Here is a 17,154-nt window from a genome sequence, read left to right on the forward strand (position 1 = left end):
AACTTGTTGGTTATTCTAATGGGGTTATCCATTTGAAATAGGTTTGAAACTACAGTGACTGGTTTAAGACAAAAGCATATGTATTTCAGCGCACATGTAATTATTCCTTGACAAACTTTATGCTGAAGAAATGTACCACTTAGGAACCATAAAACTAAATAATAAGAAAACAAAATCTTCACATATCACTTACCTTGAAAATGTCTCCTAAAAATGACATCCCAGTCAACAGGCGAATGAAATCGGTGATAGTCTCCAGGTGCCAAGTATACAACATACTGGTACAACACATTATTCTTATTGTGCAGCAACGATTTCTGATACTCCTGATCAGCGGTGCCACCTCCATTGTCCTCTGCAAGTGATCAAATTTACTGCAATTTAATATGATGGAAATGTCATTATATAAATAACAGTTGAAATGATTATCCCAACTGTAGGAACAACCACCATATTTTCAAACACAATAACAGTTGAATGGAGGATAAATTCTCTCAGTCTTGGGAAATACAAGTACTGCAGTATTTTTAATTGATTTTAAAAATAGCACTGTGTAAGTGGCAGGCGTAACAGATCACACAAAATCATATTGCTTATTGATGAGGCGTATTTTAATCCGTATAACATGATTAACAATCAAAATTTTCTGTGTTAGCTGTGAATTTCACAAAACACCTGTAATACTGCATCCATGGAACTGTATAGTGTCCTAAGCAGAATGTGCAGGCGGCATCTTTATTGTTACTGAAGGTGGTGATCTGATATTAGCAAGACCTCATGTAAACACTGTGACTTGCTGATAAAACTTTTTGAGGCCCGAACTGGGCTGGGCTGAAATGAGTAGATGGTTTCAACAGGACAGAGTCACTGCCAACAGTTATTGTCATTTACTCTTCATTTTCATCCTCGCTCATCATTTGAGCTTTCTGTGTGGTGACACTGCTTAAACTCCTTGCTCATCTTATTGGATCCCACGATATTTGTCCTTCAGGGTTGCATAAATCCAAGGTTTATGCACACTACACTCAAACTATTGCACATTTGAAAGAAGCAGTATGTCACAAACTTACAACTATTCCAAAAATGATAACCAACAAAGCTATGGTAAATGAACACAAGAGGCAATAACACTATCATCAATAATGGATTCTTCACAAAGACTATTTTAAAACCAAGTACAAAAGGAATTTTATCACATGTGAGTTTGCAAAAGTAATACACCTCTGCAGATGCCTATTTTAGATAACCATTACTTTTCAAAGTATGGGAGTTAGTTACTTATGTATACATCTTTATCAAAACAAAATGTTTTTATGTCAGGAATCTGTTTCCTAATTAATCTCCTCATTATCTGATCCCTCAGGTTTTCTCGGCATGACTGGTTAATAGCGAGCTTCTGGGTGTTCTGCTGAGTAGTTGTTTCCATTTTCTGCACAATATTTCAGTGACTGATATAGCATCTCCAGTTTAAATAATGTTCAGGGTATGGCATTCAATTTATTAAAATCTTCCTGGCAATAACATCCATCAGAGCTGAAAAACACTGAGAAAATTTGTGGTTCACCGAGTATCAATGTGGTCTCTGCAAAACAAAAGAGCATCAAAGGCTATAGTGGACATCAGGAATCAGACTTGGCTATAAATACTGGCATGAGACCAACAACAACTCACTGTGTGGTTGGAGTCCAGGCAATGAGTACACATAATAGCATATCTCACAGCACCTGAAGATGATGGCGGGGTGGGTCACCAAAATATTTAGCAGAAAATGGGAACAACTCAGCTTAACACCCAAAAGCTCATTATTACTCTTCATTATTCATTATTTCTTTGGGCCATGGATGTATGAAGCTACAGCTACAGCTACAGCTATATCTACATCTACATTCATACTCTGCAAATCACCACGAAGTGCATGGCAGAGGGTACATTCAATTGTACCAGTTATTAGTGTTTCTTCCCATTCCATTCACATGTGGAGTGTGAGAAGAATGATTGTTTGACTGACTCTGTGAGTGATGTAATTATTCTAATTTTGCCCTCATGATCCATATGCGAGTGACACAGGGACATTGTAATATATTCTTAGAGTCATCACTTAAACCTTGTTCTTGAAACTTTGTTAACAGACTTTCTTGGGATAGTTTCAATCTACCTTCAAGAGTCTGCCAGTTCAGTTTCTTTAGCATCCCTGTAGAATTCTTCCGTGGGTCAAACAAGCCTGTGACCATTTGTGCTGCCCTTCTTGGTATACGTTCAGCATCGCCCGTCAGTCCTATTTGATAAGGGTCCCACACACTTGAGCAATATTCTGGAATGGGTCACAAGAGTGATATATAAGTAATCTCCTTTATAGATTGGTTGCACTTCCCGAATATTCCAACAATAAATCAAAGTCTATCACCTGCTTTACCCACACGTCATCATCATCATCATCATCATCATCATCATCATCATCATCATCAGTGTTCTGCCAAAAGGCAGATTTTCACACGGTAGTTCTCCAGGCTGTCCGGTCTTTTGCCATCCTCTTCAGGTCTGCATAATTTCCTCTTCCCTTTATGTCATCTATAATCTTGTATCTCCTTCTTCCTCTCAGTCTTCTCTTACAAACCAATCCTTCCAAAGCATCTACTAGCAAGCACTCCCTTCTCAATGAATGTCCCAACCGGTTCTTTTTCCTTTCTCTTACAACCTTCAGCAGACATCTTCACTCACTAACCCTTTCCAATACTCTTTCATTACTCACTCTTTCCATCCAGTTTATTCTCTCCATTCTCCTCCACATCCATATCTCAAATGCTTCTAACCTTTTTCCACCCTCTCGTCTCCGCGTCCATGTTTCTGCCCCATATATTGCCACACTCCAGACAAAACATTTGCCAAGCCTTTTCCTTAGTCCTTTATCTAATTTGCCACATAAGAGTCTCCTCTTTCTGTTGAATGCCTCCTTCGCGATGGCAATTCAAATTTTCACCTCATGGTGACATCTCAAGTCTTCAGTTATTGTGCTTCCAAAATATTTAAATTCACTTACTTGGCTAATGGTAGATTGTCCTATTTTAATATTGGACAGTCTGTGTCTTGTACTGATGACCATACTCTTTGTTTTTGCTGTGTTTATTTGCATTTACCATCTTGGAAGCAGAAGTAGAAAAGGTGCTGAAGGAGATGAAGAATAGGAAGGCATGTGGAATTGATGATTTGCCAACAGAACTGTTGAAGAGTCTGGGAAACAAGGCAAGAAAAGAAATAGTCTACCTCTGTAATGAGATATATGACAAAGGGGAATGGTCTGAGGACTTCATTGCAACAGTTATGATACCAATAGAGAAAAAGAGAAACACTAAAAAATGTGAAGAGCACCAGATCATCAGTCTAATTTCTCATGCAGCTAAAGTCTTGCTGAGAGTGTCGAATAGAAGGTTATACGGCAAGCTGCATAGAGGGATTGCAGAGGATCAGTTTGGATTTAGAAGAGGAAAAGGAACAGGAGATGCTATTGGCCTGTTAAGATCTATAGGGGAAAGATATATGGAAAAGGGTAGAGAAATCTTTGCTGTTTTTACAGATTTAGAAAAGGCTTTTGACAAAGTACAGTGGAACAAGCTGATGGATATTTTGAAGAGGAAAGGAGTAGATTGGAAAGAGACGACTGATACGGAATCTATATTTACACCAGAAAGTAAGGATAAGGATTGGAAATGAAATGTCAGAAGGAAGCAGCATTGGACGAGGTGTTAGACAAGGTTGTTGCATTTCCCCACTGTTGTTTAATGTATACCCTGAACAGATTATTGTGAAAAGCTTAGACGGGAAAAGAGGAATATGTATTGGTGGAAAGAGAATAGAATGTATAAGATTTGCTGATGACATGGTATTAGTGGCAGAAAGTGAGCGGACAGTGAATAACATGCTTAAAGATCTGATATGAATGTAGCTTGTGTGGAATATGGGATGCAAATAAACACCCACAAGTGAGCCTATATAATAATTCCATTTTAGACCTCTATGAAGTGTTACATACAGGTATTTGTATGGGTTGGCCGATTCCAACTGTGGCTCATTGATTTCGTAATCTTAAGAAACTACTATTGAGTATCAGTCACTGGGTAAATGTGTGTGTGTACACAGACTGGGCAATGATCCCAAATGAACTGCACAATGTCAATGAAAGAGTATAAGCCTCCAGTGACCTGTAAGCATTCACATCAGCTAGTCATTCCGTAGAAATATTCATTTCAAGTAGAATCATCCATCCAACATATCTTGCTCCATGAATGTATCCTTCACTTTTCTAACCACATTTCTATGAGTCAGAGTCAGTAATAAATTAAAATAAATGGCACCATGATATAATTTATGCAACGTTCAAGAATATTATTGTACAGTTATCTATTGTTGACTACATTTTATATGTATTACTGTCCTCAACTACTTTACAATTCCAAGAGATCAAAGACTTGTAAGACATAGAATAAGGAGGGGGAGGGGCGAGGGGTAAAAAATAATTATTCTTCAGACAGAAACTGAGGAATTTAGATTAAATTCATACGAGAATGGAAAGATTTACCAGAGTAAACAAAAAACATCTTGCAAAACAGAGTTTACAAACACACAGATGTTTAACAAAAGTATTTTGCAAGCAGAAAAAGAATTTGCAAGTACATAGAAAGAAAAAGCTAAGAAAATGGAATGAGAAATTTATTGAAGAGAAGGTCCAAACAACAATGCATGCAAAATGGAATATGCCAAATTATACAGTATCTTTTGAAAATGTTTTCTGAGGATGTGAAAACATAATGAAAATTTGGTATTACTTGGCAAAGTGAACTGGTTGCTCTTGTAACCTCACCAGTAGATTGGTGTCACATGCTATAAGTCTGTATGTCCACTGAATGCAGTGCCCACTTGGAACAACAACCGACAGCTTGTAAGTATAACTCACTTTGGTTGCTCATGATGTTTCACTGGCATTGTCCATAACACCACCTTCCATGGCGATGCTGCTATTTCCCACAGCTGTATTACCCACTCTCTCAGTCATAGGTGATAACGCTGACACTCTGTTTGAATCTATGCTGACTGTTTCAGTTTCCACATCTGCCAAAATGTCTCTTCCCAAGTAGTCATCACACACTCTATTGGCATTATACACAAGCTCCATAGTCTTATAATCTCACAACAGCAAAAATAAACTGACAGTGTCTTCTAGTGGTGTGTGACTTCTGGTAGGTCCCAAGTTTGATTCCTGGTGACCACTTTAATTTTTTCTTAGGTGGAAAGGTCTGGAAGGAGGTCCACTCAGCCATGTGATGTTAAATGAAAGGCTGCTTCAATGTAAAAGCAGCAAAAGTGACATGATAGTCGTTGAAATAGTGTTACATTAAAAGTCTTTCACCAGGCTAGGTGGCACACAATGATCATTTATTAGCAGCAAAAGCATCAGCTATTATTTTTTTGGGTGAAAAGATGGATATATTATGACAAGGGATCTTATTCTTTACAAGAGTCCAGACTAGGTCTATAGGATTTGGGTCTTAGATGGTAAGGTAGCACTAGGAAGGGAAATATATTCTTGCAAAATTTTTTCAATGGAATGAACAGGAGGAAGCTGATTCTCCTTAATTAATGCTAAAAGCCCAGCTTTCCTTATCTCTAGGTTTTGTTAATTTTTTCTGCCCACTTCTGCATGACAGTTTGAAGTTTTCCTGTTGTAGTCACATAAAAAAAGAACTCTGCATTCACAGCAATGAAATTTTTTGGTGCTGTTGTTGTTTGACAATATTCCTTGCGCACTGCACTCATCCTCCGCAAAGTTTAATAACACTGCAGAGTGTACAAATCAGCAGTTTATCTAAATAAACCACTGGGTGCTTTAATTCTGATGCTTCATTTTGTTGTGTGCTCATTCTAAAAGCATCAAACAATGGAAACTTTAGGTTGTAATAACAACGATATTAGGAAATGGATAGACTGCTACACACCCTAAAGATGATACGTTGCATTGCAGATAGGCACAAAGAAGAGACTGTTACACATTATAGCTTTTGGCCATAGCCTTCTTCAACAAAGGAAACAGACACACATTCACACAAGCAAGCACACCTCAATTCATGCATGACCACTACCACCAGCAGCTCTGACCGGAATTTGACTGCCACGTGAATAGCAATACGGAGTGGGGCAGGGACGGGGAGGAATAGCAGTGCACCAGGTGGGGGGAGTGAAGAGTGCTGTCTGGCAGAGTGAATAGACACTAGATTGCAGCCTGATGAGACTGTCAGGTGCAGCACAGGGAGGTGAGGTATGGGGGGGAAAATGGGGTGCAGAAAAGCAGTGGAGCAGAAAGGGGGTGGAAACTTGGGTGAACAGTGTGGGGACAGTAGGTTACCATATGTTGAAGGCAGAATTTATTTCCAGGGCAGAGGATGTGTTGTAGCAATAACTCCCATCTGTGTAGTTTAGAAAAGCTGGTGCTGGAAGGGAGGCTGCAGATGACCCAGACTGCGAAGCAGCCATAGAAATCAAGCACGTTACGATCTGCTGCATGTTGTGTCTCAGGGTGGTCTACTTTGCTCTTGGCCACAGAGTGGCGGAGGCCGTTCATCCTGGTAGACAGCTGGTTGGCAGTCATACCAATATAAAAAGCTGTGCAAACGTTGCAGTAGAGCTGGTATATGACATGGCTTCTTTCACAGATCGCCCAGCCAGGACTGGAATAGGAAGGGCTGGATGTGTGCATTGCCCACTCAATCTCTACAACATCCTAGTCTGTCCTATGCCACTACCAAACCCACTCCTTGCCACAAGGATCATAACCCAGTGGAAGACTTGGATGCAAGATCTGGCCAATGCACCAATCCAGGACCTCCTATTCAATCAAGTCACAGACTTATCTTACCCCATCAAAGGCCGAGCCACCTGTGAAAGCAGCCATGTTGTGTACCAGCTCTGCAACCGTTGGACAGCTTTTTATATTAGTGTGACTACACTGTCCACCAGCAGAAATGGCCACCGCCAAACTGTGGTCATGAGCAAAGTAGACAATGGTGTGTCACAACATGCAGTTGAATGTAACATGCTCGATTTCAATGGATGCTTCACAAACTGGGCCATCTGGATCCTCCCTCCACAATATCCCCTACCCACATTGTGTGTGACCATCTGATCTGCAAATGCACCCGCCTACCCTTTCCCCTTCCCTGCTCCTCCATTTTTCCGCTGCCTGCCACTCCCACTCCCCCCTCTGCAAACCCATCTCCCAAGGCGCTCCTGCAGTCTCACTAGGCCGTGATTTCATTCCTGCACACCTGGCTAGACAGCGCTCTTCTCTCCCCCTACCAGGTGCTCTGCTATCTCTTCCCTTCCCTGCCCCACTCCAGAATGCTATTCACGTGACAGTCCCATTCCAGTTGGAGCTGCTGGTGGTAGCAATCATATGTGCATGAGGTTTGCCTGCTTTTGTTTACACGTGTGCATTTTCTTTTCTGGAGAAGGCTTCGGACAAACACTATAATGTGTAACAGTGATTTTGTTATACCTGTCTTCAACTCAAAGGGGTCTTCTTTTCACAAGTATCTTCTCCTGTCCACCATTGTTTCTGGCTTTGTTTAAAATCAAGTCCGATAGATGGAACAGTTGTTTTTACAGTTTCTTTGCTAGCCTAAGAGTCCAGGTTTGCACAGCAGAAGCTGAGAAGTTTTTGGAAAGATGGTATTTCCTTGTACTGTTCATAATATTGCAGAACATTTAGTCTAATAACAAATTTGTCTATATCTTTACTGAAATGTTTACTGTAGGTTTTTTCTTATTCTGCTTTCGGGCTGATATCTGAATCCTGCTTCACTCAGTATCATCTCCCTTTGAAATTTAAAATAATCTACTTGTTCAGAGCTTTGATCTGACGTTCAAGGCTTAACACAATAAGTATTACAATTAGAAATGGTGTTTTTTACTGAGGCAATGCAACTCATACAATGCAAATTACCTACATCATATTCACCCAGTGTTTGAGGATAAGAGCACAAGAAACTTTACATAGAATTTCAAACTTCTGTGAAATCTTTCCACACTGACAAGGTCCCCCTCCTTCCCCTGCCCTCACTCCACTTCATAAAATGAAGAAAGGAAAAAAGTTTATTACTATGTTTTCATTGTTAATTTCTGCTACAACCTGAAATCTTCCTCGTACACAATGCTAACCTGCAACCTCAAGATAATCTGATTACATCTAATTTAACCCCCCCCCCCCCCCCTCCAACAGCCCAATACGATAACAATGCAATTTAAATTTAATCTCTATCATTATCACGTCTATTCTATTTTACATTTACATCATCATCTGCATTTCATTTCATTTATTTTAACCATGTTTACTATTTTCATTTTTTTCACTGCATTCTTTCTTTGACATTACTGTTATTTTAGGCCTATCACCACATATCCTGTCAAAACTACATGATTTCCACCTTCCTTTCCCAAACTGTAACCAACCTTTTGCCTGCCCTTGTCTTCCCATACATCTAATCAGCAATACTTGCTCAATCCATTTAGTCCAACGCAGGAAAGTTTCCCACCCCTGCCAAAATTAAACTTTTTTTTTTATTTTGTCAGGAAAGTAGAACACAAAGACAAAGAAAGGAGTTAAAAATGACTACATGTTAAGCTAATCGACATGAGGTAAGACAACTAAAAAACATGGATGGAGAAAGGTACATAAAATACGCCATAGAGTAATGGAGGTCCTGAGTTAAAGATTGTCCTTCACCATATTGCCACAACTGATAAAAAGGAAAATGCAGCCAACTGTCCAAGCATGGTTCACTAAAATGGCCGATAACTCAGATAGCAAACATAGATGAGAACGTAACTGGTTAAAAAATGGCAATCCGTCAGGAAATGGCGAACTGTCAGAGGTTGAGAGCAATGAGCACAAAGTGGTGAGGGAGCATTATTTAATAAATGGCAATGGTTAAAGAGAGGGTACCCAATATGCAACCCAGTTAAAGTGATCTCATGGTGAGGGGGCCAAGAGGAAATCATTCAAGCCGCTCCGAGAGGCTTAATTCCCTGGAGCTTGTTCCCCCGAAGGGTGGACCAGTGGTGATGCCAAAGTGACACCACCTGCTGACAGACAGCAACACAGACACCATTGGAGGGAATGGAAGAACTAGTGGACTGAGGAATGAGGACTGCAGTCTTGGCAGCAGCATCAGCAGCTTCGTTTCCCGTCAGACTGATGTGATCAGGAACCCACATAAACATCACAGTGGCTCCATCAAAAGCGAGCAAGTGACAACTTTTCTGGACCCACTGCACTAAGGGATGGGCAGTGTAAATTACACAGAGGCTCTCAAGGGCACTGAGAGAGTCAGATGATGCAATTGAAAAGCCTTTGTCGCCGGATGTACTGTGTGGCCCGATACAGGGCAAAGAGCTGTGCTGTAAATACTGAGCAGTGTCTGGAAGATGATACTGAAAATCATCGGTGCGAATGACAAAGGCACACCTGATACCACAGTCAGTCTGAGAGCCATCAGTGTACGGAAAGGTACTATCGCGAAGTTCCATGTGCAGGGTTGTGAAACTCATGGCGATATAGCAAGGCTGGAGTAGTGTCCTTAGGAAGTGAATGACGGCCAAGGTGGACACGAGCCGTCGCATGAAGCCAAGGTGGTGAAGGGTTCACATCCATCAGGAAAGTGGCAGGTAGCATGAAAAACTGTCGGAGCAAGAGCCGAAAGTGAACTCAAGGAGGTAACAGAGAAGAGGCATGTGCCCCATACTGGCAATCAATGGAGTCATTGACAAAGAAGGCATAGGATTGGTGCCAGGCATGGCAAACAAGCAGCATGTGCAACTGCTGAGAAGAAAGTCATGGCAGTATGATAGCGGTAGATCGGCAGCTTCTGCATATGGACACACTATCAGGCTAATGTAAAAGGCATCAGTGGCCATACGGATGCCAAAGTGGTGGTCAGTATTCAGATGGCATAAGATGCATAAACGAAACACCCATAGCCTAGTTCTGAACAGGTAAGGGACTGGTACAAATGGAGGACAGTGGTCCAATCCGTTCCCCAGGAAGTACCGCTGAGGACATGTAGGATAATGAGGGCTCACTCACAGTTGGTGGCCGATAAGACATGTGGGAGGACCAGGAAAGTTTCCTATCGAGCATAAGCCCCACGAATTTCCTAGTTTCAACAAACGGAAGAGCCACAAACCTAAGATGTGAAGACTGCAAGATACCAATTGTGCCACCAGAAATTCACACAAACAGTTTTGTCAGTGGAAAGTGAAAGCCATTGTTGATGCTCCATGACAATAGACACACTGCTGAAGGAGACATGTATATGAAGAATTGCAATAGATCGTAAAATCCTGAATGAAAAGGGAACCAGAGATGCCCAGTGGGAGACAGGTCATAACAGGATTAATGGCGATAGCAAAGGGGATGAAGACTCTCAGGACAGAACCCTGGGGCAGACCGTTTTTCTGGATAAAGGTGTCCAACAAGGCAGAACCCACATGTACCTTGAAACTCGGTCTTTTAAAAATCCCTGAAGGAAACATGGCATGCAGCATGTGCAAAGAGTATGGAGGATACCAGCCCTCCAGCAGGTATTGTAGGCTTTCTCCAAACTGAAAAACACGACCAGAGTCTGGTATTTCCTCAGAAAAACATTCATGCCATGGGTTGATAAACTAAAGAGATGGTCAACTGCAGAACAGTATGCTTGAAATACACATTGGGCAGTGGTTAGTAGATTGCGAGACTTGAGCTACCACACCAGCCAGGCATGAATCATATGTTCCATCATCTTGCAAATGCAGCTGGTGAGTGAAATGGGGTGATAACTAGAAGGAAGGTGTTTGTCCTTACTGGGCTTACGTATGGATATGTTTGTGGCTTCACATCAGCATCTGGGAAACTTGCCCTCTGCCCAGATGTAATTGTTTGTATGGAGGAGAAAGTGCTTGCCTGCAAGAGGAAGATTCACATCCAAATGTGAACATCATCTGGCTGCGAAACAGAGGATCGGGGTGAAGTGAGAGCATGATCTAGCTCCCTCATAGTACAGGTGGCATTGTAGCACTCACGATTCTGAGAAGAGATGGGTAGTGCCCGAGCCACCTCCACTCATTTCTGGTGGAGGAAGGCAGAGTGATAGTGGGTTGGGTGGAGCTCAAAATCTTTGCAAAATAGTGGCCCAAGGTGTTGGAGATAGCAAGAGGGTCCATTATGACTTCTCCTGCTACTGTCAAGCCAGAAATTGGGGAGTGGAACAAGGTCCCAGAGAGCCATCAGAGGTTGTCCCACACAATGGAAGAGGGATTGGAACTGTTATAAGAACTGCTAAAGGAAATCCAGGTATCTTTTTGCTATCCCCAAGAATGCGATGACACTGTGCATGCAACTGTTTAAAAAGAATGCAGTTTGCCATTGTAGGATGATGGTTAAAACCGCAGAGAGCACGTCTCTGCATGCAAACTGCATCATAGCACACCTCAGTCCACCAAAGGACCAAGACATGGCACAGTAAAGAGGAAGTGCGATCAATGGAAAGTTCTGCGGCGGTAAGGATAATGTTTGTAAAATGTTCTACCTCGTCATCACAACTGGGGAAATGTTGTTCATCAAAGGTCACCAGGGATGAGTAAAGCCTCCAGTAGGCTTTAGAAAGCTGCAATTTGGGTGTGCACATTGGTGGGGTAGGAGTCAGCAAATGGATAGCACATGGGAAATGGTCACTTGAGTATGTGTCAAAGAGAACGGACCACTCTAGACAACGGTTAAGCTGGGCAGTACGTAAGGAGAGGTCTAAATGGGAATAATAGGTGTGCGTGGAGTCTGAAAGGAACGTGGGTGCTCCCGTGTTAGGGCAGATGAGGTTATGTCGATTGATGTGGTCAGCCAAGAAGGCACCTCTCAGGCAGGTTCTGGGGGATATCCCAAAGGGGATGGTGTGCATTAATGTCACCAAGCAGCAAAAAGGGGTGAGGGAGTTGCCCAATAAGCTGCAGGAAGTCTGCTGGTGACACCGAATGGCAAAGGGATGTAAATGGTACAAAGGGAAAAGGACACGTGAGGAAGGAAAATGCGGACTGCAACAGCTCAAAGACAGGTAGTCATGGAGATGGGTTGACTATGAACATCATCCTGGAAGAGCAGCATGACACCCCTATGAGATGGAATGCCGTCCTCGGTGGGGAAAGGTAAAAGCGCACTGGAAAGAAATGCGAGAGCTCAAAGCATTGTGAGGACACAGTTTTATTTCCTGCGGGCAGAGAAGAAGCAAATGCTACGATTCCAAGAGCTGCAAATGTTCTATTGGAGGGAAGCAAGTGAAAAATGAAGAGGTCATCTCGGCAGCTGGCAAGTACCACACTTCGAAAGCTCACTGCTATAGGGTGCAGAGGCTGAAGGATCCTGCTTCATGAGATCTACAAAGACATCGGCATTCTCCTTCTGTCAGTCTGCAGAGTCCTGGCTGGCGGTGCATGCCGACAACACGGACTTTGGACAGGCAAGGGTATCATGTGGCAACATCATCGAAGAGGACCTCAGAGTCGGTGAAAGAGAAGACTGTTTGCCTTTGTTTGATTTCTTGGAGCCTTTCTGGTTGGCAGAGGAAGCCTCAGATGTTTGTTAGCTGGAGGGTCATAAGAAGTCTCTGCAGGAGTATTCCTTCTCTCCTTTCCAGTCTGCTGGTTGTGTAGTCAGTGTTGCCCCATGAGACGAAAGTTTGGTGACTTGCTGCACAGCTGGATGAGGAGACGAGGATACTACGATGACACAGGGTGATTTTACAACTGCAGTGCTGAATTTGAGGTCACATGTCTGCGTGACCATGTCCTTCATGTAGTGAGATGTAGCAAAAACAGTACCGTAAGTGCACGATGGTAGAACACAGGGTTTTCAACTAACCAAAAACTTGTAAGTGACCAGGTAAGGCACTTTTTCCTTCACCTGGATCTCCTGGACAGCCCACTCATTGAGATACACAAGGCAATTTCGGGAGGAGGCAACATGGTTGTCATTCCAATTGACACAGCAGGGAGAATGTGGCGGACACATGCCCTTGTGAGCATCCCTATCACACGTTGCACATTTAGCTGGATGTCAACAGGACATTCGAGTGTGGATGTAACAATGACACTGGTAGCAGTGCATCGGGTTCAGAATGTACAGTTGGACTGTGATAACTTCATAGCCTGCTTTGATTTTTGACGAAAGCACCACTCTATTGAAGGTGAGAGTAAAAGTGTGTGTGGGCTCTAAGGAGGAATCTACCTTTTACATCACCTGATGGATGGCAATGACACCCTGATCAGAGAGGCATGACTGAACTTCGGCCTTGGTCAGACCATCGAGCAGCCTACTGTAAATAACACCAGGGGAAGAATTCAAAATTCTATGGGCCTTGACACGAACATGATAACTGTGGAGAAGCGAGGCAGCAAGCAGCAGTTGTGCTTGAGAATTTGAAGTAGTCTCCAAAAGCAAAGTGTCATTCTGTAAACAGGAGCAGGATTTCACAGGGCCGGCAATGGCATCAACACCGTTTTGAATGATAAACAGATTTACTGTAGCAAAGGACTGATTGTCTTCACTGTGTGAAACCACGAGGAACTGTGGTGCAGCTGGGAGGGTCTTTGAATCATTAGACCTATTCCATTTATGTTTAGTGTATGTTGACTGTGAAGAAGATGATTGGCTCACTGAGAGAAAATCTCTCATGATTGCTAGAGTCTCTGTTGGCGTGCTCCTTTTCAATTGGGGGCTGCCCTCAGAGGGGGCGCACCCGCCTTAGGTGATCGTTCACACCTCAGGTCACACCTACCAAACACCTGGCAGAAGGACCAACTGGCAATTTGGTAAGGTAGCAGCTCAGGCAATCACCCCTCCCTGGGCCTGGCCTGTACCAGAGGATACATGCGAACCCTACCTGTCGACCCGTGGCTGGGAATTACGCATTACCTAGTCACCCATTACGCGTCGGATATGTGGGCTAGCCGTCAGGAGAGCACAGAGAGGAAGAACAAAAAGAGGATCCTTTAACGCTGAAGTGGAGGAATGATAGGAGAAGGGGGAACGAAGAAAGAAAAAAAAAAAAAAAAAAAAAAAAAAAAAAAAAAGGAATGAAAGACAGTGATGAGACAGTTCTGATATTGGCTACGGAAACTGCTGAACACATTTCCAAGAACATCCCAAACCTGTTCCCCAAAGGAGGCAAGAGGATCATCATGCAGCACGGAAGGGAAAAGATACAGCAAAAGCTGGAGCCCTGTGGTAGCCAAGCACTAACACGCCAAAAAGTGAGCCCCCTGGGAGGGAGGAGAGCGAGTGGCTGAATGTGTATTTTATTGCGTGTATATTTCATTAACTCTCTGACATGAAGTTAATCCAAAAACTCAACTGCCAGTGAGTCTTTTCTACACGCCAATGTGCTGCTCATTCCAACTTCACACAGTGATTTTTTTTCACTCATTAATTTTCTTTCAAAACTTTATAGAATATATGACTATTATACTTCATCCATCTTCTAAGTTTATTGTAGACTATGTAAATATATTAACTATGATATCTATTTCATGTTACAGTTAAATCTACATTGGAAAAAAGCAGTGGCTCAGTCGTGGGTAAAGCAGGTGTAGACTTCGGTTTATTGGTAGAATACTGGAGATGAGCACCCAGCCTACAAAGGAGATCGTTTACAAATCATTCATGCAACCGGTTCTGGAATATTGCTCAACTGTGTGGGACCCAAACCAAATAGGACTAACAGGGGCTACTGAAAAAATACAGAGGAGGATAGCACAAATAGTCACAGGTTTGTTTAATCCATGGGAGCATGTCACAAAGATACTGAAGGGACTGAACTCAAGACTCGAAGAGAGACATAAACTATCCAGAGAAAGTTTATTAACAAAGTTTCAAGAACAGGTTTTAATACTGACTCTAGGAATGTATTATAGTCCCTTATGTATCGCTCACAGAGAGATTGTGAGTATAAGATTAGAATAATTACTGTGTGCACAGAGGCATTCAATCATTCTTCCCACAGTCCATACCTAAATTGAATAGGAAGAAACTCGAATAACTGGTACAATGAGACAATGCCCTGAGCCCCATGGTGGTTTGCAGAATATAGATGTAGAAGTACTAGGGTTGCCCAGAAAGTAATGCACGACGTTTTTTTTTCTTTAACAATTCTTTATTGAACATAATTAGAATTACACACACAAAATAAAATAAAAAAAAAACATTTGTCTATGTAATCTCCATCTTGTTCTGTGGCCTTCCACCAGCACGAAACAAAGGCATGTGTGCCCTGTTGGTACCAATCCTTCACTGTGTGAATCATCTCCTTGTTGTCATCAAAATATCGTCCATGAATGGCATCCTTTAATGGCCCAAACAAGTGAAAGTCTGACGGGGCAAGGTCATGTCTGTAGGGTGGATGGGGTCAGCAGTTCTCAGACTTGCGTGGGCCCGAGCGTTATCATGTTGCAGCGAAACATCTCCTTGGTTGCTATGGCACAGAAGTAGCCAGAAGCACATCTTGAGTTTTGTTAATGTGTTGACATAAGCTTCTGAATTAATGGTACAGCCTCTTGGCATCACATTAATGAGAATCACACTTTCACAGTCCCAGAACATGGTGATCACGATGCAGAAGCATTTGCTTTGAATTTTTTCTTCTGTGGGGAGTGGGAATGCCGCCATTCCATCGAATGTCATTTGTTTTGGGCTCAAAATGGTGAATCCAGGTTTCATCACTTGTCACAATCCAGGACAAGAAGCCCTCCTCCTCATCTTCAAAATGTTGCAACAAATCAAGACAAATGGTTTTTTTTCTGTGCAATTTGTGGTCCACTCTTAGACAACGTGGGACCCACCTTGCACATGCTTTTGAATATCCAAGATTGCAGATAATTGCGTCCACACTTCCTTTACTGATTGACAAATGCAGTGCCAACTGCCAAGTCACAATGCATTTGCCCTCGCGAATTACATCAGCTCGCAGCAACATGTCAGGTGTCACAGCTGTGGATGGTCTCCCCGATCGCTGCAAATCGTGGAGCTCTGCCAAACTGCCTTCTGATGACCTCACCCTCCATGTCCAGCGACTAACTGTACTTATGTCGACAGCAAATGCTTCACAGATTTGCATAAGCGTTTTTGAATATTTCCCACAATTTCTTTCTCTGCAGTGAGAAATTCAATGGCGGCATGTTGTTTGTAACGTACATAATTACAGACACCATTTTGAAACTGTCCTGCAGCTACACTGTCTCTCTGAAGAGACAGAAACTTGGCGTGATTACTCAGGAGACTTCAAATAATACATATGTAACATTTTGCATTCGTAGCATTGTTTCTGGCTGAGAAAAAAAATGCGGTGCATTACTTTCTGGGCAACCTTCATAGCTGTAGATATCAGAAGAAGGTTTCAGCCCAGTAACAACAATCCAGTGTTCAAGGTCTGGTGCTTTTTATTCTTCTCCTCAGAATCAAACATCACACATAGAAGATCGATATGTTACTATACCTTGACTTACTGGTTTCCATGTATGTGGTCCAAGGAAAGCTTCAAGCGTGTATGTGACACCCTTGACTTGTTCCACTTTGCTAGATGAAACACGTCCTATATTTACCACACTCCCATCTGCAGGAGATACCTGTTGATGGAAAAACATATGGGTACTGGTAGTGATTACTTTCTTCTAACATCGGTGCTTTTTCTTACATGAATACAAAATCTAATATAAAAAATTTCATATGTAATAAGTTGTACATTTATGAGACATGCACAGCTCGCTAACTGAATGGAATTTTTACCAGGACTAAATATGTTAGCAATCACTCAATTTTTCCATTACAAGCTCCAATTAGAATTGAGGACTCTGTTCTTACTTATATCTGGGTGTAGGCACTATCACAAGGTACTATATCTAGTTGCTTCTGACAAATTCTGGTCTGGTAACTTCAGCTATTGCCAAATTTGAGAGTTATGGCGTCTGTGTGTGTGTGTGTGTGTGTGTGTGTGTGTGTGGGTTTTTTTTTTTTTACATTGAAAGATATTTTTTGTCATTCTTGGAGTATTTTTTATTTTTCATTCTTGCATTTTATATTAATTTTTG

The 17,154-nt window shown here is 42.2% G+C and overlaps 1 protein-coding gene across 1 annotated transcript in view; it reads right to left on the reverse strand.

Annotated features, from left to right (window-relative positions):
• LOC126419221 (phosphatidylserine decarboxylase proenzyme, mitochondrial) overlaps positions 1–17,154 on the reverse strand; it is a 118,549-nt gene that overhangs the window by 43,432 nt on the left and 57,963 nt on the right. Inside the window, exons 5-6 of the mRNA XM_050086357.1 lie at positions 16,563–16,692; positions 194–355 (exon numbers count right to left, since the gene is read on the reverse strand). Coding sequence (XP_049942314.1) covers positions 194–355; positions 16,563–16,692 — 292 coding nt within the window. The remainder of the gene's footprint in view (positions 1–193; positions 356–16,562; positions 16,693–17,154) is intronic.

This window comes from Schistocerca serialis, chromosome 9 (assembly GCF_023864345.2).
Source record: "Schistocerca serialis cubense isolate TAMUIC-IGC-003099 chromosome 9, iqSchSeri2.2, whole genome shotgun sequence".
Classification (NCBI taxonomy): Eukaryota; Metazoa; Arthropoda; class Insecta; order Orthoptera; family Acrididae; genus Schistocerca; species Schistocerca serialis.